This window comes from Doryrhamphus excisus, chromosome 9, assembly GCF_030265055.1.
Source record: "Doryrhamphus excisus isolate RoL2022-K1 chromosome 9, RoL_Dexc_1.0, whole genome shotgun sequence".
In the NCBI taxonomy this organism is placed as follows: Eukaryota; Metazoa; Chordata; class Actinopteri; order Syngnathiformes; family Syngnathidae; genus Doryrhamphus; species Doryrhamphus excisus.
In genome coordinates, this window is record NC_080474.1 from 7,294,593 (window position 1) to 7,316,421 (window position 21,829).

Consider the following 21,829-nt stretch of genomic DNA (forward strand, 5'->3'; position numbering starts at 1 on the left):
GCAAGTAGTAGTCAGGTGACATTGGACTGAACCAAGTCGCAAACAGAGTGCTGCACCCGTATTGTTGAGTGGGTACACCCAAGGGATTGAGACTATTTAACGGGAAGGTGTCTCTCCAAATGGAGAGAGAGTAGATTGAGTAGATTGAGGAACGTGTGAGAAGAACATATGAGAGTAGTTGCTGTTGCATTGATGAGAGAGTAGAAGTGGTACAAGGTTACATTGTTGGGAACATGTGCCTGCATTTTTTAATTATTTTCTTCTAGATTTGTGTATTTTTTTTGTTTGTCTGAGCCATCATATTTTTGTGTTGTTTCTGTAACAATTTATTTTCTCCCTTGAATGAACCCCCGACAGGGAGCATATACCTATTCGTGAGGCACATGCCCAAATGCGGAACTGTCCCCCATTCTTGTGACGGCAAACAGCTCACCCGCGTTCACACGCTATACAGCTAAAACGTAATCGCCACTACGAATTGTCCATTCATTTGCTCAGCAGAATCAAACACTGCCGCTATGCCCCGGGCTTTTTTTCGATATTTAATGACCCATGTGGTCTCTCACCCCTGCTGGTTCCTTAGTTCTTTTTCTTTTGCCCCGCCCAGCAGCCAACAGTACAGTGCTCCCCCGACGGACAGGACAGAAGCATAGCTATACAAAAGTTATATACTGGTTTTAATTAATAGATCGATCAACATTACATGAAACATGGCTTATTCTGGTGGCGTGGCTCAAGGTATAGACTGGTCATCTCCCAACCTTTGCTGGTTCGATCCTCTGCTGGTAAAGGCATGTAAACACAAGTTCTCCTTGCATTTACATTGCACTTTCTACTGATATTGCTTCATCCAGTGTTTTTTTTTTTGTTACCATTTTACATGCACGGCCCATCTGTGTTAAGCACATGCCCACACGAACGCACAATGTTTGTGCGTTTGATGTGGGGTTTTGATATGGGTTTTGGTACCTGTCTTGGAGGATGGGGTAGGAGGCCTGTGCAGCTCTCAGCTGCAGAGCAGTGAATCATGTTCTAAAACAAAAGAAAAAAAAAAGGGGGCCTCATGAATCATCCTTCAGAGGCGGCAACTTGCTATTTAGCTCTGTCTCCAGGCTGAACCCGACAAAAATGCAGGAATGAACACATTGAACACCCTCCTCCCCCAGAATCTCCCTGAGAATGATGTATGAATCATCCGAGACGGTAGAGACAGTTGTGTTGTGATAGCTGTCAGTGACTTTAACAGGACTGCCAGCCCTACTTTCCAAATAATTCACAGTGGACATGCTTCTGTGATGAAAAAAAAAAAATTTTCTATGCAAAATGATGACGCATACATTTACTTAATTCACTTTACGAAGCAATTGTGTTTCATCCAGTGAAGAGGGTACATCTGTTTCCATCTCAATTGTCACAGTGTCACATTAAATGTTAGGTTAAGGGTACCGTAGTTTTTGTCTGGGCCAGTTTGCTTAAGTTTTTTGAGTTCTCTTAACCACAATTAACAAGCAATATCTGCTTTTCTGTCAGTAAATTTGCTTTTTCACTTTTGTCAGTTTCCATTTATTTTAGGGATGGTCCGATTGGGATTTTATGCTTCCGATGGATCCCGATAATCCATGAGTGAAATCGGCCGGGACTGATCCCGATCACATACATGCAATGCAAATATTAAAATGTAGTACTGTCTATATTAGAGGTCACCAAAGTATTTCTTGTGAGAGCTACTTTTACTCATTTTTCTAAAAGTTATTTTCATAGCTTTTTTCTAGCCAAACAAAACCAATTTTCTTGTTTTACCAGAACAAACAAAACATTGGTATCCACAACTTTTGTATTCCACAATGCATGCTTTTCCAGTCCTCTGGCATAATCCAGTCTCACTGTATTATAGTCATAGCCTGTTATAGTTTTTTACATAGATCTGTCCATTTTTTTTTTCTACATTTACTTACTACTAAGGTACTTATAAAATTGCACTTCTGGTTGCATGCTAACTGCATTTTGTTGCCCTGTACCAGTGACATGAGCAATAACAATAAAGTTGAATCTAATCTAATCTAATGTAATTATTAGTTGAAAACCTGAATGAAAAGCACGTTTGTCCACCTCTGCTTGCTCCATCCAGCCGCATCCGCTGCCTTCTGAAGTAAGATGCGGCCGACTCCCTCTTCCATGCAATATCAGTGAGAGCCAAATGTCCGTTTCAAGCACAGCGCAAACGCTCACTTTGGCTACCAACAATTTAGTCCACATGTGAAAATATGTGTCGTGTGGCTGACTGATTACCTTTTGCCCCAAAGTCAACAGAAAGAGTTCCCATTTCCTCACTACTGAACAGGGTAAGCGGTATCGAAAGTGGATGGATGGATAAACATACCAGGGACTACACTACTTCAATTTCTCTTTCACCAACAATGTTATATACAACAATATGAGCCTCATTAAATAAATTAAATAAAGTCCAGCAGCCACTTGTTGCTAGGCAAAATTTATGAGGATCACTCATAACTATCCCCAGAGGGGGCAATAACAATTTACAGAAAACTTATAGTTCTCATTCTATTGGATTTTATACTGCAATGAATGTACACTGTAACATAGAGGCAATATAGACATAGACCAATTAATGCTGGCAGTAACTCCATTATTAACTATTTATTCTGGAAATTTCAGGATGAGTTGACCAATGACTTGTGGGAATGAGTCATGACATGGTTGCCATGGAAAAGGGCAATCATTAAACCTTGGCTTATTGATGTTGTTGTAGTTGTGACATAAAAAGATGCAGGCTGCCAGCTATCATGTGTAGTGATGAAATATGCTGTTTGCAGCGAGTCCTGCTCTCACATTTGGTGGTTTGGTTTGTTAATTGTTGGTGACGGTATATTCTGTTCCACTATTAGTACCAATAATATTCACAAATGTCAGCATAAGAAGAAGAAGAAGAACACGGTGAACTGGGACTTGATGTGTTGGTCCACATAAGGGTGACCGTTTTAAGCTGGTAATGATATACAGTAGTATCTAGGTTACATCCAAAACATTTGCTCAAACATTACCTTGTTTAGTGTCCAAAATTCTGTTCACGCCGCCATCCTGCGATACTTGCACAGAATCTGCATGGTCCATGGGTGCCTTTGATACGGCAACACTATTTGTTTATAGCAGAGAGAGATACACGATGTAAACACATTGACCGCAAAAACAGAAAGGAGATGGACCATACTGAGACAGGGGTGCAAGACTTCTGAATTTTATGGATTAAAGCAAAGACCTCGTCATTTTAGAAGTATGTAAGCAACACACAGCCGCACTGTCTCGACACAACACAACGAGACTCTCGCACAACTTATTGACACGTTGTCAAGTGCATTTTACGTCTAGTGCACGACAATAGTAGGTGTGGCGCCCATTGTTCCCACGTGGGTAAGCATTGTCATCCTACTTCCCTGACAGGCATTACCCTTAGATTCATTAATTCCATTATGTGCAAAGGACTTAGTTGAGAAGTCCCCTCATTTGCTCCAAGAGGTGGTGGAAAAGTTAATCCATTCATGGTGAATGAGACACGCAAGGCACGCTTTGATACACACCGCCCACATTGTTTGTGGTGCTTTTATCGATTTACATTAGTCAAATTTGACAGCAGTACAATGTTTATTTAGTGAACAAAACACTGTTGTACTGTATGGTTGTCCTCTTTTTGTCCAAGCGTGTCCACTACAGGTAAAAATATGGTAAATATTCACTTCTCCATTTCAAATGTCACGTTTGTGGCATTGTTAATTGAATGTAAAAGTATTCATGTAAGCCTAAACAGGCCTCTCTGCATAGATTGTTGTGGTATGAGTGCAGAAACAGCTGTCCTCAAAGCATAATCTCTTCAGCAGTCTTAGTAGAGAAGACCAGATTTCACGGTCCCCGACCACCTAACCAAGTACCAACGGGAAGGGGACCCAAGGCGTTCCCAGGCCAACTGTGAGACATAATCCCTCCAGCTTGTCCTAGGTCTGCCCCGGGGCCCTCTCCCGGCTGGACATGTCCGAAACACTTCACTAGGGAGACATCCAGGAGGTATCTAGACTAGATGCCTCAACCACCTCAACTGGCTCTTCTCGATGTGAAGGAGCAACAGCTCTTCTCTAAGTTCCTCCCATATGTCTGAGTTTCTCACCCAATCTTTTAGGGTGAGTCCAGCCACCCTACGGAGGAAACACATTTCAGCTGCTTGTATGCGTGACCTTGTTCTTTCGATCATGACCATAGGTGAGGGTGGGAACGTAGACTGACCAGTATTTGAGAACTTAGCCTTCTGACTTAGCTCTCTTTTCACTACGACGGTTCGGTACAGTGACCGCATTGGGCGCTGTCATCCGATTCGTCTGTCAAACTCACGCTCCAACCTTCCGTCACATGAACAAGACCCCCAGATACTTGAACTCCTCCACCTGAGGCAAGACCTAGCTCTCAAACTGGAGAGTGCAATCCACCCTTTTCTGACTGAGAACCATGCCCTTGGATTTGGAGAACCTGAATCACATCCCAGAAGCATCACACCAAAATTGCTGGGGCAAACCACCCCCAGTAAACCCTGAAGGTCCCAGCCTGATGAGGCCATTAGGACCACATCTTTTGCGATTAGCAGAGACAAGATCCCAAGGCCCCCCAACTGGACCCTCTTGACCACTTGAAATGGCACATATTAGCGCAACACCAATCCCATACTCTTGGAGCACCGCCCACTGGACAGTGGGCTCCAGTGTTCCGTGACATGACTCATGGTCGTACCCTTTTCTGCAGTGCTCTGGAATAGACTTTGACTTTCCCAGGGAGGCTAAGGAGTGTGACACCCTCCAGTCACCCTTCTTAAAAAGGCAGACCAGCACCCCAGTCTGCCAATCCAGATGTACTGTTCCCAACTTGTCCCGACAGTCCTTCAACATCCAGAGCCTTGAGGAACTCAGGGCGAACCTCGTCCACCCCTGGAGCTCTGGGGGAGTTTTTTGACTATACCAGATACCTTAGCCATGGTGGTGAAATGTGTCTGCGTTCTTGTCCTTAGACTGTGCTTCCTCGATGGAAGCCATGTCAGTGGGATTGAGAAGGGCCTCAAAGTTTTCATCCACAGGCTGACTATATCCTCAGTCGAAGTCAGTTTGAAGTCGAAGTTCCATCCCCACTCTAAGCAGTGTTGACCAGACACTGTGTACCCTTTCTGAGGCTGCTGGATGGTTCATAATTAATAATTGTTATTTGTAACTATGTTAGCATTATTTTGTGCATTTAAAATTATAATTATTGTCTATAAAATGTGTTCTGTGTTAACTTTTTTGGGTGTCTGGGACTTAATTGGATTTACATTATTTTCTATGAGAATATCTGAGTTTTGAGTTGGACCTTCTGGAATGGATTAATGATGATAACCAGGGCACCACTGTTAAAACATATTGTGAATCCTCATCTTCCAGTATTCACCCTTACTTTTAATAATTCAGCTTACTGTCTCGGCTGAACGTTATGTACACAGAAGGAAAATAGTTCAAGGTCTAAAACAACATTCTAACGTTCTCTCTCCCCACTTTGTTTCTCTTTCTTCAGGATCACATTTTGCCACCTTCCCTTCCAGAGTAAATGGCTTTACGTGGGTACAGAGCGTGGGAACACACATATCGTCAACATCGAGTCCTTCATTTTGTCTGGATATGTCATCATGTGGAACAAGGCCATCGAACTGTGAGTTATAAAACCTCTGCGGCAAATGTAACTGGTGATGGTAATAGTAGTGCTGGGAGAAGGCGGGTTGCATGCTACAAAGATTTCAGTGTGTGTAAAAATACAAAAATGAAGTCAAGTTCACCCCAATCACCAGAAGAGCTTTGAGGTGATTTTTTAAAGGGAGGCATTTGTTACTGAGGTCTGGGTCACAGTCGCCCCCATGCCAGCATTAAACACAAATATATAATACAATAAAATGTAAATAGCTCAAATAATTGCTCCTAACATTTGTACAAAAAACCAAAGATGCTGGTGCTTAAACACAAAAAATTTAAACAAAGCTTATTCACGATTCACATTAGAGGTAGAATTAGCCAGAATGTCATCTGAATGAAAATTTGTAGTTTATTCCTAATATTCCAAGTATATTCTAAATATTCTGACTGCATTGTGAGTGCATTCCAAATTCCCATTCTTGCAGCTGGCCTGAATGTAAAAAAATGTAAAAACTTTCAAGGTGGAAGCAAAGTGAAAAAATGTCAAACATCACTCTAACCCTCCTCTTGTGTTAGAGTCGGCACCGACCCGTTTTACATTTTAATGCATAAAAAGAATCACATAACATTTGTTTGTTACATCAAGGCTTTTTGACTTTGTCAGGAAACTCTATTTCAACAAAATAAAACAAAAAAAATATTTTTTACTACATTTTAAAATGGTCTGGTTGAAATTATGGCCACTGTATTGTTAGGCTCGGTTTCGACCGGTTATAATAATATGACTATAAAGCAATATTTTGAAATCATAAGTGTATAATTAGCCAACACAATGACAACCAGCTCCTCTTCTCATCATGTAAGCTTCAGAGGATTCTCATTTTGACCGCTTTTCCAATATACCAGCAGAAAAACAATGTCCAGACATGTGAGGTGAATTCAGTAATTTGATTGTCTGATTTCACAATTACAATTTGGATCATGGAAAGAATGGCAAGAAGTACAGTGAACCAAGATCTGGACCTGTTCTGCTTTTTGATTTCAGTTTATACTAGTGTTCTGTTGCTGAAAACAATAACTTTTTCTACCTTTTCTTGACATTAATATATATGGGGCAAAATTGACCCGAACACCATAGATGTTTCTTTAGTGATTAATACTGTAATGAGAAAATAAATAAAACTAATTGATTTAAGAGATATGTTCTATAGCTCTCAGTAACAGCCAGGTAACAAAAGGACTTTCGATTTATTAATATGATTCTTTTGAGGTTCATTTTACCATTTTGGGAAACTAAAATTGAGGTGTATAGTGACAAAAAAAAGGCCCACATGCCCACACCAAAAGTATTAAAACCAACATTTTCATGGATAAGGAAGCCTAAGAAGGTAACCAAGACATGAGAACCAAATTTGATTTAGTGTATTTTATAGCTGATTTAATACATGGGTCAAAACCGACCCCGGTAACATAAGAGATGATACCAGAAAGCTAACACAAGAGGAAGGCTAAACTGCACTCTGACTGCATTCTAAATATTCTTACCGTATTCCAACAGCATTCTAAGCATTCCAAATATTCTAAGTGTGTTTGAAAAAAAAGGCAACCTGCTGCTGCTGAAACGTCACTATGAAGCGTCACCTTATTCACAACATTTCATACGGCCAGGAAAAACGGAGCCAAGGTATCTCCTGAAACCTAAGATGCAAATTTGTATCGTCTCCAATTAACCTAACATGCATATTGTTGGAATGTGGAAGGAAGCCAGCGTGCAGGGAGAATACCCGCCGGTTCAACACAGAAATGTTCCAACAGAGATTGTCTGATTGTGGGGCAACATGCTAAACACTTGGTCACCATGCAGCCAACATCTGTTATTGTCAGCGTGTTAGTTATGTTAATTACTTCATCACCGGTCTGGCCTTTTCCATAAGCATGGAGCATATTCAAATTATATGGATAATTATATGGTTGGAACGTTATTAATTTAGGAAAACCTATTGTTCTAAACTATCACTGTCAGAATTATGTGTTGGCATGATTTGCATGTAAATTCACTAGTTTTCAGATTTATAAACTAGATAGTATGGTAGTAATATTTTATTTAATCAAGAATAGTAATTCTACACATTTACACTGACTTTATGACTAGATTTAATATCATAAATCTTGGTATGCGCTATGAAATTTGCTGTGCAGCCTTCACATTGGTCCAAAATAGCACATCTTGAAATATACAGTGGTGTGAAAAAGTGTTTTCCCAATTTCTGAGTTCTTAAATGTTCCAAAAAAAAAAAAATGAAATATTAGTCAATGACAACACAAATGAACACAAAATGCTGTTTTTAAATGAGGTAATTTCTGAGATCATGCCACAGTATCTCAAGTCAGGATTAATGTCAGGACTTTGACTATGCCACTCCAAAGTTTTGTTTTTCTTCAGCCATTCAGAGGTGGACTTGCTGGTGTGTTTTGGATCATTGTCCTGCTGCGGAACCCAAGTTGGTTTCAGCCTGATGTCACAAACAGATGACATTCTCCTTCAGGATTTTTTTGGTAGACAGCAGAATCCATGGTTCCATTTATCACAGCAAATCTTCCAGCTCTTAAAGCAGCAAAACAGCCCCGGACCATCACACTACCACCACCATATTTTACTGTTGGTATTGTGTTCTTTTACGACAGATGTAATAGGACAAACGCTTTCCAAAAAGTTCAACTTTTGTCAGGTATTTTTCCAAAGGTCTTGGGGATCATCAGTGGTTTACATCTTGGAATTCTGCCATTCATTGCCTGGTGTCTTTCTCATGGAGTCATGAACACTGACCTTAACTGAGTCAAGGGAGGCCCGCAGTTCTGTGGATGTTGTTGTGGGGTCTTTTGTGACTTCTTGGATGAGTCAATGCTGTGTTCTTGGAGTCATTTTGGTTGGCCGGCCACTTCTGGGAAGGTTCACCACTGTTCCATGTCTTCGCCATTTGTGGATAATGGCTCCCACTTTGGTTAGCTGGAGTCCCAAAGCTTGAAAAATGTCTCTATAATCTTTTCCAGACTGATAGATCTCAATTAATCTCAGTTATGTTTTAGCGGGGCGCAATCACTTTGTCAGGGCCATGTAGGGTTTTTTTTTTCAATTATTCACACTCACATCCATACCTATGGACAATTTGGAGTCGCCATGGCATGCTGTTTTGGAATGTGGGAGGAAACCGGAGTACCCGAAGTAAACTCCACACATAGATGCCCAAGCGTAGAATCGAACCCAGGTCTTCCCAAACTCCCGACTGTGTAGCCTACATGCTAACCACTAGGCCACTTAATTTCTATCCAGATATGTTTTGGATGGAAATGTCTTGTAATATTGCTTTTGCAGTGTAAACCTCATTCAGTGCCACTAAAACATCACAATGAGGCACCGACTAAGTTTTTTGGTCTATTGACTACCATTTACGTCCACACCGGTGCCATTATGATCCCGAGTTTTGGTACAAATCTCGACATAAAAGCTTAATTGCCAATTTGTTTAAATGAACTTTTTCTCTGCATCAATGTAGAGTGACATCTTAAAGCGCCATGAAATGACACCACTGTGAATGAAAGTGTCTTTTCTGCAAAAGCAAACCACCCACGTTCCAATCTCTGGTGTTACACTGACAAGCCCCATGCTACCATGTCAGTCAATCGCCGCTTCCACACCATGCCATCTTGTCTCTTGTGACAACCCAAACTACAGCGAGCAGTCATAACACGTGTGTGTGTGTGTGTGTGTGTGTGTGTGTGTGTGTTTGCTTACGTGGGAAGGCTGCTTACAAGTCTCAGGTCTTCCAGGCTGAACTTACTAGTTTGGGAGTCAATATAGAAGACCTTTCTCTCACCACTTCTGTGGGATTTTCAAAAGAATCTGTGAATGAAGAAGAATGAAATATTCACACTTCAAAAACCAGAGCCAACAATATGTCATAATTCAAAACTGTCATTGATTTTCTATATTTCTACCTCCCCTGAAGAGAAAACAAAATTCACCAAAGCAGTATCAATTGTTAATGTAATTACAAATCCATAGCAATATAACACAGTGTTTATGGATTTCTAGCGTGCTTGAAGAAGGTACTGGGTTTTTTGCATGCACATTTTTGGGAAACAGATGAATTCACATGAAAAATGTATGCTTAATGCTTTTGCAAAACAAAACTGCACATCCCGATAACACATCATGCTTTGGGTTTCTCTTCAATGTTGTCAACTTAGTGAAAATCTGGTGAATTTCCAAACCCTTTTGGCAACATATTTTCTCAAAAGCAACTAGCAAGAACTCTTGCAACTTTTTCTGGTGTTGTTGGGCAGTTTTCTGGTATTTGGGGATTTAAAAGTGAAAGCACGTATTTTGTCTGCACTTTCTGATGCCACTGAACTGCAGCGGGTGCTGCTGAGAGGTCCGCCCCACCCCAAAGCATACATGAGCCATCAGTCTTCTGTCACCAAGGTGAAAACAAACAGAGGCAACACAACGGAACCTAGCAACATGTTTCTTCAAATTCATTAAATGAGGCTGGAGACGAGTGCAGATGTAATTATTATGCTGTCTTGTCATTGAAAAGCGCTGACAGTGATAATGTATAAAAAATGATTTTATTTTAATGAAGTGATGGCCAATTTAAAATTAACAAACCAAGAATCAAGTTTATTTGTAGTTTTAAATGGAGTTAAAGTGACTTTTTTGCCTACAAGGTTATACTATTTTGCTACAGAGTAAGCATCTTACAAACATCTTATGCAGATGATATTTAAATTAGGCAATGACATTGTTTAGAAACTTCTAGGTCAGCCAATAGCTACTTTTCTTACTGCAGAGTTGTCAACCGTGTTTGTGTTTCTTCAGCAGGATGTGGGACTTTAGTCAAGTAGGAGAGATAAATACTTAAAAATACAATTTTGGCCTTCGACTCTCCAAGTTTTGCTATCTGTTGCTTTTTCTTCATCCCTGCATGAGCTATCTATCGCATTTTCTGAGGCATGGAGAAGGGATGGGATTAAGTAAGCTCTGCCTCTTCCAACTACTTTACAGACATATCGAATTTGTGCAAGTGTAAACATGTGATATATGCCCGTGGTCCTCAATAGGTGGCCTGTCAAAACTTTTACAGCACAGATGTACAGGTTTTTTATTATTAATTCCTTCGGTGAAAATCTGACGTTTTTTACGATGGGAAATAATCCAAATAATGTGTTAGAAACACCCAAAAAACTTGAACAAATATACACTTCAAAGAGACTATTTATAGTTTTACATACAGAAAACAATGTGACATAATTCAGAATGGTGAACAGATGGAACTTATTGATGCAGATTTACCATAGATCCTGGTGATATCAAAATCAATTGGGTTTCTAGCCTTTTTTATGAAATTGCTGGCAGTTTCAACTTTTATTGGCCCCATGGTGGGTTATTTAGCATCCATATTCAATAATGAGTACTTCGGTACAAGGTGCATTATTAAAAAAACAAACAAAAAAACAAAACCTTAAACTGTATTATGAAAGCAGGAAGTGAACAAATGTAACAGTTACTGATTGTAAAAGTACCAGATGGAGGGGTAGGATTTAATAAGCTTTGCTTCTTCCTACTCCTTTTGGACATGGGGAACTGATTATGTGATGCATTCAATTGTAATCTGATGCATGTTCAAATGAAATAAAACCATTACCATTACCATGAATGCACAGAAATTTGGGTCCTTTGTGTGGACACATGATTTCGTGGAACGATACAGTACAGGGCACAGTGTGTGAAAAGATCAATTATATACGTATGACTCTATGCTGTGTGCATAGTGCTAATACTGGCAACAAGTTCTGTGTGTGTTTTTGTTTTTGCATACCAGTAAAAAAATGTTTTTAAAAAAAGAAGTAGAGAGAGTGAACCAGGTTTAAATGCTTTTGACAGAGTGAAGGCTGTCTTTAATTTAAGAAAATAACCTTCAATGTACAAAGCAATCTGCTTCCCTAATTACTGCATGCTTCTCCAGCTAATGTTTTCCCACCAACAAACTTAATGACTTTAATAAACATCAAAAGAGATTTGTTTGGGGAAAGCTGTGTGTGAAAAGTACATGCATTACATCTGTATTGTTTGTTCTGGTTGCTGCAGGATTAGCACTCCACATTCACTCACAGAAGGATGGATGTGGTGAATTGAACACATGAAAGCCGCTAAATGCAACAAAATGAAGCAGTGAAGCATACAAGTGTATTGAACGATCTGATTACATATCCCAGTGTCCTTCTTCTGGTGGAGTCATGAACACTGACTTTAACTGTGGCAAGTGAGGCCTGCAGTTCTTTGGATGTTGTTGTGGGGTCTTTTGTGACCTCTCGGGTGAGTCGTGGCTGTGCTCTTGGGGTCATTTTGGTTGTCTGGCTGCACCTGGGAAGGTTTGCCATCGTTCAATGTTTTGGCCGTTTGTGGCCACTTTCCAGACTGATAGATCGCAATTATTGGGGGAATAATTATTTTTTCACATGGGACCATGTACGTTTGATTTGTTTTTTCTCCCTTAGTAATGAAAATTTTCATTTAAACACTGCATTTTGTTTTCAGATGTGATGTAATTGACTAATATTTACATTTATTTGATGATCTGAGAAAAAAAAATCAGGAAGGAAGCAAACACTTCACACCACTGCAGTTGAATGCCTGATGTTTATATTTCACTGCATTTAGCTATATTTATGCTTCACAATGCTTAATTTAGGCAAAAACATATGCTCAAATATGAATTTTCAATGAATAATAGATCATATTAACCACAAAACAGCGTCTTTTTTTTATTCGTATATTTTTTAAAACCATAATAGAGCCAAAGACGTGACATTTGAAGCATGATGTGGGGAGGCATGACTGTATTTAACCTTTCTGTTTATTTGATGAAGGCTTACAACAGCAATGATGACACCTCAGTCCCCACCTCAATATGGTTAATTTCCCTTCTGTCTCTTTACAGATCAACTAAAACTCATCCAGGACCGGTCGTTCATTTGAGTGACAGCCCAAAGGACGAAGGCAAGGTGAGGAGGCAGATAAAAAGCTTTAGCACCTTTGTTTAGTTGTTTGTTCTTCTCGATGTAAGCACAACATACACTTCCATGCCTGAAGTTGCTCATTGGAATTTCTTCTCCATATTGCTGCTTCTCTTTTTTTATGTCAGAAGTGTCTCGGAATGAAAATATCATTCTCTCTAAGCAGTATATATAGTTATTCTTGGGAGACTTAAGCGATAATATCCTTTGAGTTGTGTTCTTTGAGGGTCAAGCTGCAGACAAATTGGTAAGAAAAGTGGCAGGTGGAGATGGCTGCAAAAGAGGCCATTGACGAGCACATTGATTTTCCCGATGGATTTCAGAGCCGCAGGGCAAAATCAGACTTGACAAGCTGTGAAGACATAAAAAACAAGATACACGCTCACAGCTGCCACCGCTTGTTGCACCGACTGACATCAGGCAAAGTGTTCCACGTCGCATTTAAGTGGGGAGAACTGCTCTTGGATGGTGCATTCTTGGTATTTTCAAGGAATTATCGTGAACTAATGTTGTGCTTTGGTGATGAGAATGTGGAAAACAATGTTGGAATGTTTTCTGAATCAAGGTTCATTTGGTTTTTAATATTGAAATATTTTTTTGAGAAACAGAATTTTTTTTACTTCAATTTTGTGAACTGATTTTTTTATATCAAATTATCATTGAAAATGTAATTGAATGAAAATGTATAATTAAAATAATTATATAAAATCCATTATATAAAACTATATAAAAATCCAGTCTATTAAATTACTGTGTTTTATAAACATTCAGTTAAAAATGTGCAAAAATGTAAATTCTTCTTTGAAAATCATCTGATTTATTTCTAATTGTTTGTGAAATGGAAAAAATAGTTCGTGAAATGCATGAACATGTTTTTCTTTGGAAAACAAAGAAATTTGCAAGTGATCCCAAACTTTTGAGCGGTAGTGTATATGGCGTAATAATGCGAGTAGACTGTATCAATAGCAATAGACTTTAATTTAACGTTGCAATTTGAATGTCAATAGATTTTAAATCAAATAAATTAACCAAACAGCATAATGTGTTAAGAAACTAAAAAGTTAAAAACAACAATCAGAATAACATGGACTCTCAGTCTCTTTTAGCAAAAATTGCACTTCTGAACCTTCTGAAAAATCTGAACCTAAAACTATGAAAAAAAATAGACCAATATCTGTTGAAAAAAAAACACATTGATAAAAACAATAAATAAAAAGGACTATCAATTCTCTGTCAACAAAATTGCACAATGAACATTGGGTATTTTTCCTTAACAAGAAGGCTGAACATACGTATAATGAAAGACACCATTTGTGAGCGTGCACAATTTTTCATTGTTTTGTCTATAATTTACTTTGCCCAGGAAATGACGTGTAATCATTGACTGTCGAGACAATGGCTGCGCTGCACCTCGAGGGGCATTATTTTTTTCAGTTGGGAAAACTGGACGGGATGGTTGTGTTTGAGGGGTGCATGCAAGTTGGTCGTATTGGTCGTATATGGACTGGGCCCTGTTTCTTATTGTAGAAATTAGGTTAAAACAGCAAAAGAAAGTGTATAGTAACCATAATGTAATGAGAACTAGCTTAAATATCGATATTAATAACTAGGAAAGAAATACATTTATATTTAAAAATGCATCACAATTTTTTTTAGCCTTGTTTAAAAAAAATATATAAAAATAACAGCCCCCCTCCCACTGAGTTTTAAATGACTATAAAAACCTTTTGGATGTGTTTTTCTAATCAGGAAATTACTGGCAATCAAGAGTTGCATATCAAGTCAGACATGTGATTAGACACCTAAAGCCAATAATATTTCACTTTTTCCCTGACGAGATTGGAAATCGAAATGGTTACTCTGCTTCCAAGAATATATTAAGACCTATTATAATAACATAACCGCTTTTCAGTTTTGGATCCCGTGGTCCAATCGTAAAGGCAGATTCTTATCATAGATGTTTTCAAATGGCAAAATTATCCCATTAAAGCATTTCATACTGATTTGACTTTCCTCGATCTTCCAATGTGAGACGTCCACTCAGCAAGATGGACACTTGCCTCCTCTGCCTTTATAGCGATGCTCCTCTAGCATCACTTGTATTGATGCTGATGGGATTTTGTCAACTGTGATTGGCTGGCCAACAGTCCAGGGTGTATGCTGCCTCTCGGTTGAAGACAGCTGGCATAGGCTCCAGCATACCCGCAACACTAGTGAGGATAAGCGGTATAGAAAATGGATGGATGGAATTATTTTCTCTCATCCATGGTTACATGTGGGAGCTGTGTGCCTATTTTTACCTGCGGGGTTGGCTACAACCACTGCAGCTACAACGTACACAATATTGGACAATATTTTGTAAGAAAAAACGTCAGGTATGCAATGTAACAGTCCCAGATCATCACACTACCACCACCATATTTTACTGTTGGTATGATGTTCTTTTTATGAAATACGCCTTTAAACTTTCAGCTTTTGTCTCGTCCGACAGCGGGTTTTTTTCCCAAAGTTCTTCATCAAGAGGTTTTCTTGCAATTTCTAACATTGTTTTTGTTCATGAGTATTTTTTGTCTTGGAAAAAAAGTCATGAACACTGACCTTAATTGAGGCAAGTGAGGCCTCCAGTTCTTTGGAGGTTGTTGTGGGGTCTTTTGTGACCTCTTTGTTGATTCATCGCTGCGCTCTTGGGGTCATTTTGGTTGGCTGGCCACTTCTGGGAAGGTTCACTATGGTCCCATGTTTCCACCATTTCTGGATAATGGCTCTCACTGTAGTTTGCTGGAGTCCCAAAGCTTTAGAAATAGCTTTATAGCCTTTTCTAGACTTACAGATCTCAAATGACAAATGGAAAATAATCATTTGTTCCTCATTTGATTTAGATCTGGGCATGGTCTACTTCATGTTGTCAGGCAGGTCCTATTTAAGTGATTTTTGGATTGAGAATGGGTGGAACAGGAAGTAGGCCTCAGTATGGCTAGAGAAATTGAGTTTTAACACTTGTATATACAGTATTTTGATATATCAGGACAAAACTATGACAAAAAGTGCAATGTATAGTCTGGGGAATATGATTACTATGAATGTGACTAGAATTGATAAATGCAAGAGGAATCATCAAACCAAAAGTGCAGCCTAAGCTCTTTTCTTCTCTCTCATGTTTCTAGGTTGATGATTAAAAACTCAGGCAGAAAGCGGACCTGTATAAAAAGTCAATTTCTTTATTTGTTGCGTGCAGATCCTTCCACATTATTACTTGACATCAGCATAAATACTCCCAGGAATATGCAATAATAGAATGTTTTACCCTGTGCACTTAAATTAAAGTGGATGGTGTATTCATAGGGCAGTCGTGCTCCTTGTTTGAGTTCAAGTGATGAAAAATATCTTCATTTAAACATTGGTTTAAAGCCAGTTATTTCACTTTTTTTGTAGCTTCTCGTCGGTTTCGAGAGTGGCACAATTGTACAGTGGGACCTCAGGGCCAAAAAGGCTGATTTCCGAATCTATTATGATGAGGTAAGTTCATACAATGCAAACATACACACTTACTCTTTTATTTACAGTCCAGTTTTCTCATCATTGTACAGTCATAGCTTCAAGCTGTGTTTCCTAAAACTGCGTTATTGTGGTATTTGATTTTGTCATTACTCTACTCAGAGCTGGCCCAATCCAATGTGGCGCTCGAGGCGGGGCTTTACAGTACATCAGGGGTCTCAAACTCAATTTACCTGGAGGCCACTGGAGCTAGGGTCTGGGCAAGGCTGGGCCGCATCAGGTTTTCCAAAAAAAAAAAAAAAAACGCATTTATTAAAAACAGAAAAATAACTTTTTCAGTGCTTTGGTTCCGATTTTCTACAATAAAAGCTCTGATAAAACATTCCACTGTTCTCAAATATCTTAATTTTTATTTTTCTGCACAAAATAAGATGAAAAATAAATAAACAAATCAAGAATAAAGAAAATCAATCAATAATAAATATAATAATAATAATAAAACGGCAATTAATAAAAACTTAAGAAACCACATATAGTTGGTGGGTAGACAAATTATTTTAACAAATAATTATTAGAGCCCTGTAGACATGACAAAACAAGACTGTCACATTTATACTCTTTTTACTTACAACATATTGCAGGGCCTTGAGACACATGCTAACTTGCAAACTAGAGCTAGCGACCTAAACGGTAGGCTTCAAGTTATTTCCTTTAAACTTAAATAGCCAAAAACTTACCACTTCCACACGGATAGGGAGGATAACTATTAACAGTTATTTAACCTTTAACATGAACATTAATCAAACGTAATAATTTTTTCTGGGTACATGATACCATACAGCATCCATATCAAACTTGCGCCAGCCGCACTAACATTAAACTTTCATATCAAGGCGGGGGCCTCAAACTAGTGTCCTGCGGGCCACATTTGGCCCGCGGGCCGCGTGTTTGAGGCCCCTGCAGTACATAGTGACCCCAAAAGTTGGAGATTTACATACGTATTGTTTTTACTGCTGACTTTAATTTGTAAGATAATCCACCCAAATTCTATGGTTATTAGCTAAGACAGGGGTGGGCAAACTACGGCCCGGGGGCCAAATGCGGCCCACCAAGCGTTTGAATACGGCCCGCCAGTTACTTTTGTAGTATTTCAACTTTTAACATACAAGCTGGCAACATGACTTTCAAGTCGGATGTCTGTAAAAAAAAACAAAAAAAATTTTGTTAACTTAATGCGGCCCACGAGTCAAAAGGTTTGCAAGTACAAGTACATTTTTAAAATGAAACCCAATAAAAATAATAATGTAAAATCCTTTCAATACATGAATAATTAAAACGGTAATAACTATATACAAAAGCTATGTATATAAAAGTATATTAAAAAAAGTACATGCAAAATTCTGTACAACAGTGACTTATTTGTTACCCTTTGTAGTAATATAAATTGAGCATTGCTTTACATTGAAATCAATGTGGACTTTTCCATTTTCAGAGTTAATCCTAATTACTACTGTACTTACATCGAATGAATGGAATTAATAAACCTTTTGTTGCAGGCTATCCACTCTGTCAGCTGGCATCATGAAGGAAAGCAGTTCATGTGCAGCCACTCAGACGGCAGCTTGACCTTGTGGAACCTCAGAAACACCTCCAAACCCGTGCAGGTCACCTTTCCACATGGTGAGAGGGAAAAAAGCTACACTAATTTTTACATCTTTTTTTTATAAGAGGAAAAACATGATTGTAACAAATGTGTCATTTTAATATTAAGACATCCCAAAACCAGACATTGGGACAAAACCGGCTTAATAAAAATCTTCTCGGCAGAGATAATAAACAATGGATATTTTCTTGGGAATGAAACTGTCAGCGTTTTCACCTCTAGTAAATAAATCATTCTCACTGCAGGTCAGCTGTGTTGATTTGCCGTCACAGCTTCACATTCACTTTGTAATGTCTTGTGCAGCTCACACCGCTGTCCCTGGTTTTGTTGTTATGCTGGTGTGTCCTGCTGTGTGCTCAGTCGGAGACGTGTCAGTAGCACACTGCATATCCCGGTACCTGCTGACACTATTGTGCACTTTTTTGGCCTTAACAATGTTGGCTATGCTCCACTGGTTTAGCTTACATACTCTCAAAAAGCTGTGTCAATACCAGCTCTCACTGGAATATGCTCTCTCAAATCATAGTTTTAACATTCAGATGTTGACCTAAATTGTTTATTTCATTTAATAAAAATAAAGAATCCTTAGTGGTGATTTGGCACACGCTTCTGACTTTCATGGCAGAGGCCATGGGCTTGATTTCTGTCCAAGGTTACATCGGGAAGGGCAAAACCATTCATGCGATTAACTTCGACCCCAGACAGGGAAAAGCCCAAAGTGCAAACTATATATATACTCTATTATAGAGACACAGGTCAACAGTCCTGTCTACTTTCAGCGAAGTCCAAGTAAGGGACAGAGATGACACGCCAGAGTGACCAAATGTCCCATTTTCTTCGGCAATGTCGGGTTTTTGTTCTGGAAAGTGATTGAAATGTCCAAGTTTACATGACATTCATTGTACCATTAAATTGACCAGCATTAGGGCTCTCTCCTTTCAACTAGGACCAAGTGGAACTACTTTTGCCAGTTATTTTAGAGTATGACAACAACATGGGTCAGTCACGCCGGTCCAAATATTCAGTTGTTAGGTTGTTTTGTGGGCAATGTGAAAACGACACATTGACATTAACAGATTTTTTAAAAAAAAAGGATTTTTCAGGCCAATCAGTATGCTGTTTCTGTGTGGATGAAATGCTGAAATGATAAAATACTTTTCCATTTTGTCCTGAAAACAGTCCAGTATGAACAGCTCCTGAGTGTTGCCAAAAAGCTGGAGAAATCCGAGTAAAGCTATACGCTTGTTAACGTCACCCCGTTTACATCAAGTCTTGGTTTTAGCCTGACAGCTTGTGCTCTCAACTCTCATTCAGCAAACCTTGGTTCGAGTAGAACTTAGGAGGGGCTGAAATCGGCGGGTTCCATATGCATGGAGTTATTTTCTTGATGCTTGCCAAGTTGGTCAAATAAGGGGAACAAATAAACAGGAAGTACACCATGACACTAATGTACTACCCAGTGCATCACAAACAATGTATTGTCTCCTATCATAAAGCACAATTCATTAGTATTTTGAAAAAGTAGTCATTATTTTTGTAATGTTTGTCCTTCAGGTAAAATCCAGAAAGATGGGAGAAAGGAGTCGTGTAAACCAATACTCAAAGTGGATTACAAAACCTCAAGGAACAGGTTAGTTTGGTTTTGTTTGAATTTAGTAGATTGTCTTTTTTGTAGATTTTTGCCCCGCCCCGCTTTTACTCATGTTTTAACTGTGTATTAACCATTAACCCATGTTGTATTTTAATGTATCTTTTACTCTGTTTACTTGCTTTTATTCAACTCCATTCTTCTGTAAAGTGCCTTTGAGTATTTTGAAAAGCGTTATACAAATAAAATATATTATTATTATTATTATTATAGTTCAATAATGCAAACATCATCATCTTGAGCTTGAGATTCCACTTCCCTATTTAACATTTACTAACATTTAACATTAACATTTACAGAACTATATTTTGTATCGTCACCTGGGTCACTCACACTGTACACGGAACACATGTAGGACATGTAAAATATGGATTAAAAAGATAAAATACAAGAAAAGAAAAGAAAAAAAGTGAACAATTTCTTACCTTTGTCCCTGTGGCTTTTTGGGAAGAGGCAGGAAAACAAAAACAAAAACAAAATCTTTTAACTGTGGTTAATTATTACGGTCACTTTCATAAGGAGAGATCCTTGAACATGCTCAAGGATACAATCTTTATCCTCAGTGATGGCAGCGACAGTCCAACGGTTAAAACCAAAAGTGTGGTCAATATTTGTGGGTGTTTCTCCTATGATCATTTTCACTTCCATGTGATGGCTTTCCTTCTCCTTGGCGCACTTTGACCAGAAGAGCGCCTGCCCTACGCTTGGGAGACATAATGAAGAGCTAAAAGTTAATTAATAAGCGATGTTATCCACTCTGTGTAGCCGTGAATGAAGCACATACTGTATTCATATGCTGTAAGTAGTTCTTAAGCATGTCGAGTGTTTACAGTTTTTAATTAATTTATGGGAACATATTCATAACCACCACATTGAACGCCGCAACCCGAGGGCTGCCTACATCTTGCTGAATCTCATTAATCTTATTTTGTATTGGCTAGTTACTTTTGAATAAATAAAACTTTGTTTTCTCTGCACCACAGTGAGCCTTTTGTCATCTTCTCTGGAGGTCTTTCATATGACAAGGCAGGACGGCGGCCTACATTAACCATCATGCACGGCAAAGCCATTACAGTTTTAGAGATGGATTATCCAATAGTCGAGTTCATGACCCTCTGTGAGACTCCTTATAATAACGGTGAGTACATCACCAATGTTTGAGGATCTAGTTTGTTTTGATTTTGAATTATTCTGAATTATTAACCCATTCAAAAAAGAGGCAATAGCATTACAATGAATATGCACAATAATGTTTTGAATATGTCGTATGTGTGCTAGTACCATGTGACTATTTTTCTTTGTATCTTTCAGAGGTCCAGGATCCTTTTGCAGTGGTCGTGCTTTTAGAAAAAGATTTAATTGTGGTGGATCTGACACAAAGCAAGTATGTATTTCACAGATAAAGACATCGACTAGCAAAGTTGTTTGAGATGGATGTGACAGGCTTACTTGTCTTGGGGAGATGCTGTGATATCACCCGGAACCCTCCGAGGGAGGATACTAATTAGAAAAATAACAATTGCAATGCAGGAGCATTAAAAAGTATTTTTTTTTAATGTGTTTGGGATGTCATGAAAAGTAAAACTCTTGGAGTTTAATATCTGTTTGTACCCTGCAGCTTCCCTGTGTTTGAGAACCCTTACCCGATGGACATCCACGAGTCACCAGTTACCTGCACAGCTTATTTTGCCGACTGTCCTCCAGACATCATCCCTGTCCTTTACTCCATTGGAGCTAAACACAAGAAGACTGGCTACAGTCAAAAGGTAGGCTTGCACATTTATTTATTTATTCCTTCCTGGAATTTAGAATTGCTGCGTGTGTCCCATTTTTACCAGAATCAAGTATACACTACCGCTCAAAAGTTTGGAATCACTTGGAAATGTTTTTGGCCAGTCTGAGATATGACTTTTTCTTGGCAATCCTGCCATGAAGTCTGAAGTCCTGAAGTCGTGCTTCACTGTTGATACTGACACTGGTGTTTGACGGCTACTATTTAGTGCAGATGCCAGGCGACTTTTTCTTAAACTACACACTCTCAGATATTTGTCATCTTGCACAGTTGTGCATCGTTTTTCTGTCCTTGTTAGACCCAGTTTGTGCTGCTCTCTGAAGGGAGCAGTTGACAGCATGGTAAGAGATTTTTTAGATGGGTTTTCTAATAATCTATTAGCCTTATAAAATGATGAACTTGGATTAGCAGCCATACCAGGAGATTGATGCAGAGGACTG

The 21,829-nt window shown here is 38.8% G+C and overlaps 1 protein-coding gene across 11 annotated transcripts in view; it reads left to right on the plus strand.

The window, feature by feature from the left end:
* Positions 1-21,829, plus strand: part of stxbp5l (syntaxin binding protein 5L) — a 164,029-nt gene that overhangs the window by 83,773 nt on the left and 58,427 nt on the right. For all 11 annotated transcript variants that reach the window (XM_058082203.1, XM_058082207.1, XM_058082204.1 and 8 more), the window contains exons 5-12: positions 5,602-5,736; positions 12,716-12,779; positions 16,224-16,307; positions 17,843-17,966; positions 19,504-19,579; positions 20,581-20,735; positions 20,909-20,981; positions 21,216-21,363. In XM_058082203.1, the coding sequence (XP_057938186.1) occupies positions 5,602-5,736; positions 12,716-12,779; positions 16,224-16,307; positions 17,843-17,966; positions 19,504-19,579; positions 20,581-20,735; positions 20,909-20,981; positions 21,216-21,363 (859 nt within the window). The remainder of the gene's footprint in view (positions 1-5,601; positions 5,737-12,715; positions 12,780-16,223; positions 16,308-17,842; positions 17,967-19,503; positions 19,580-20,580; positions 20,736-20,908; positions 20,982-21,215; positions 21,364-21,829) is intronic.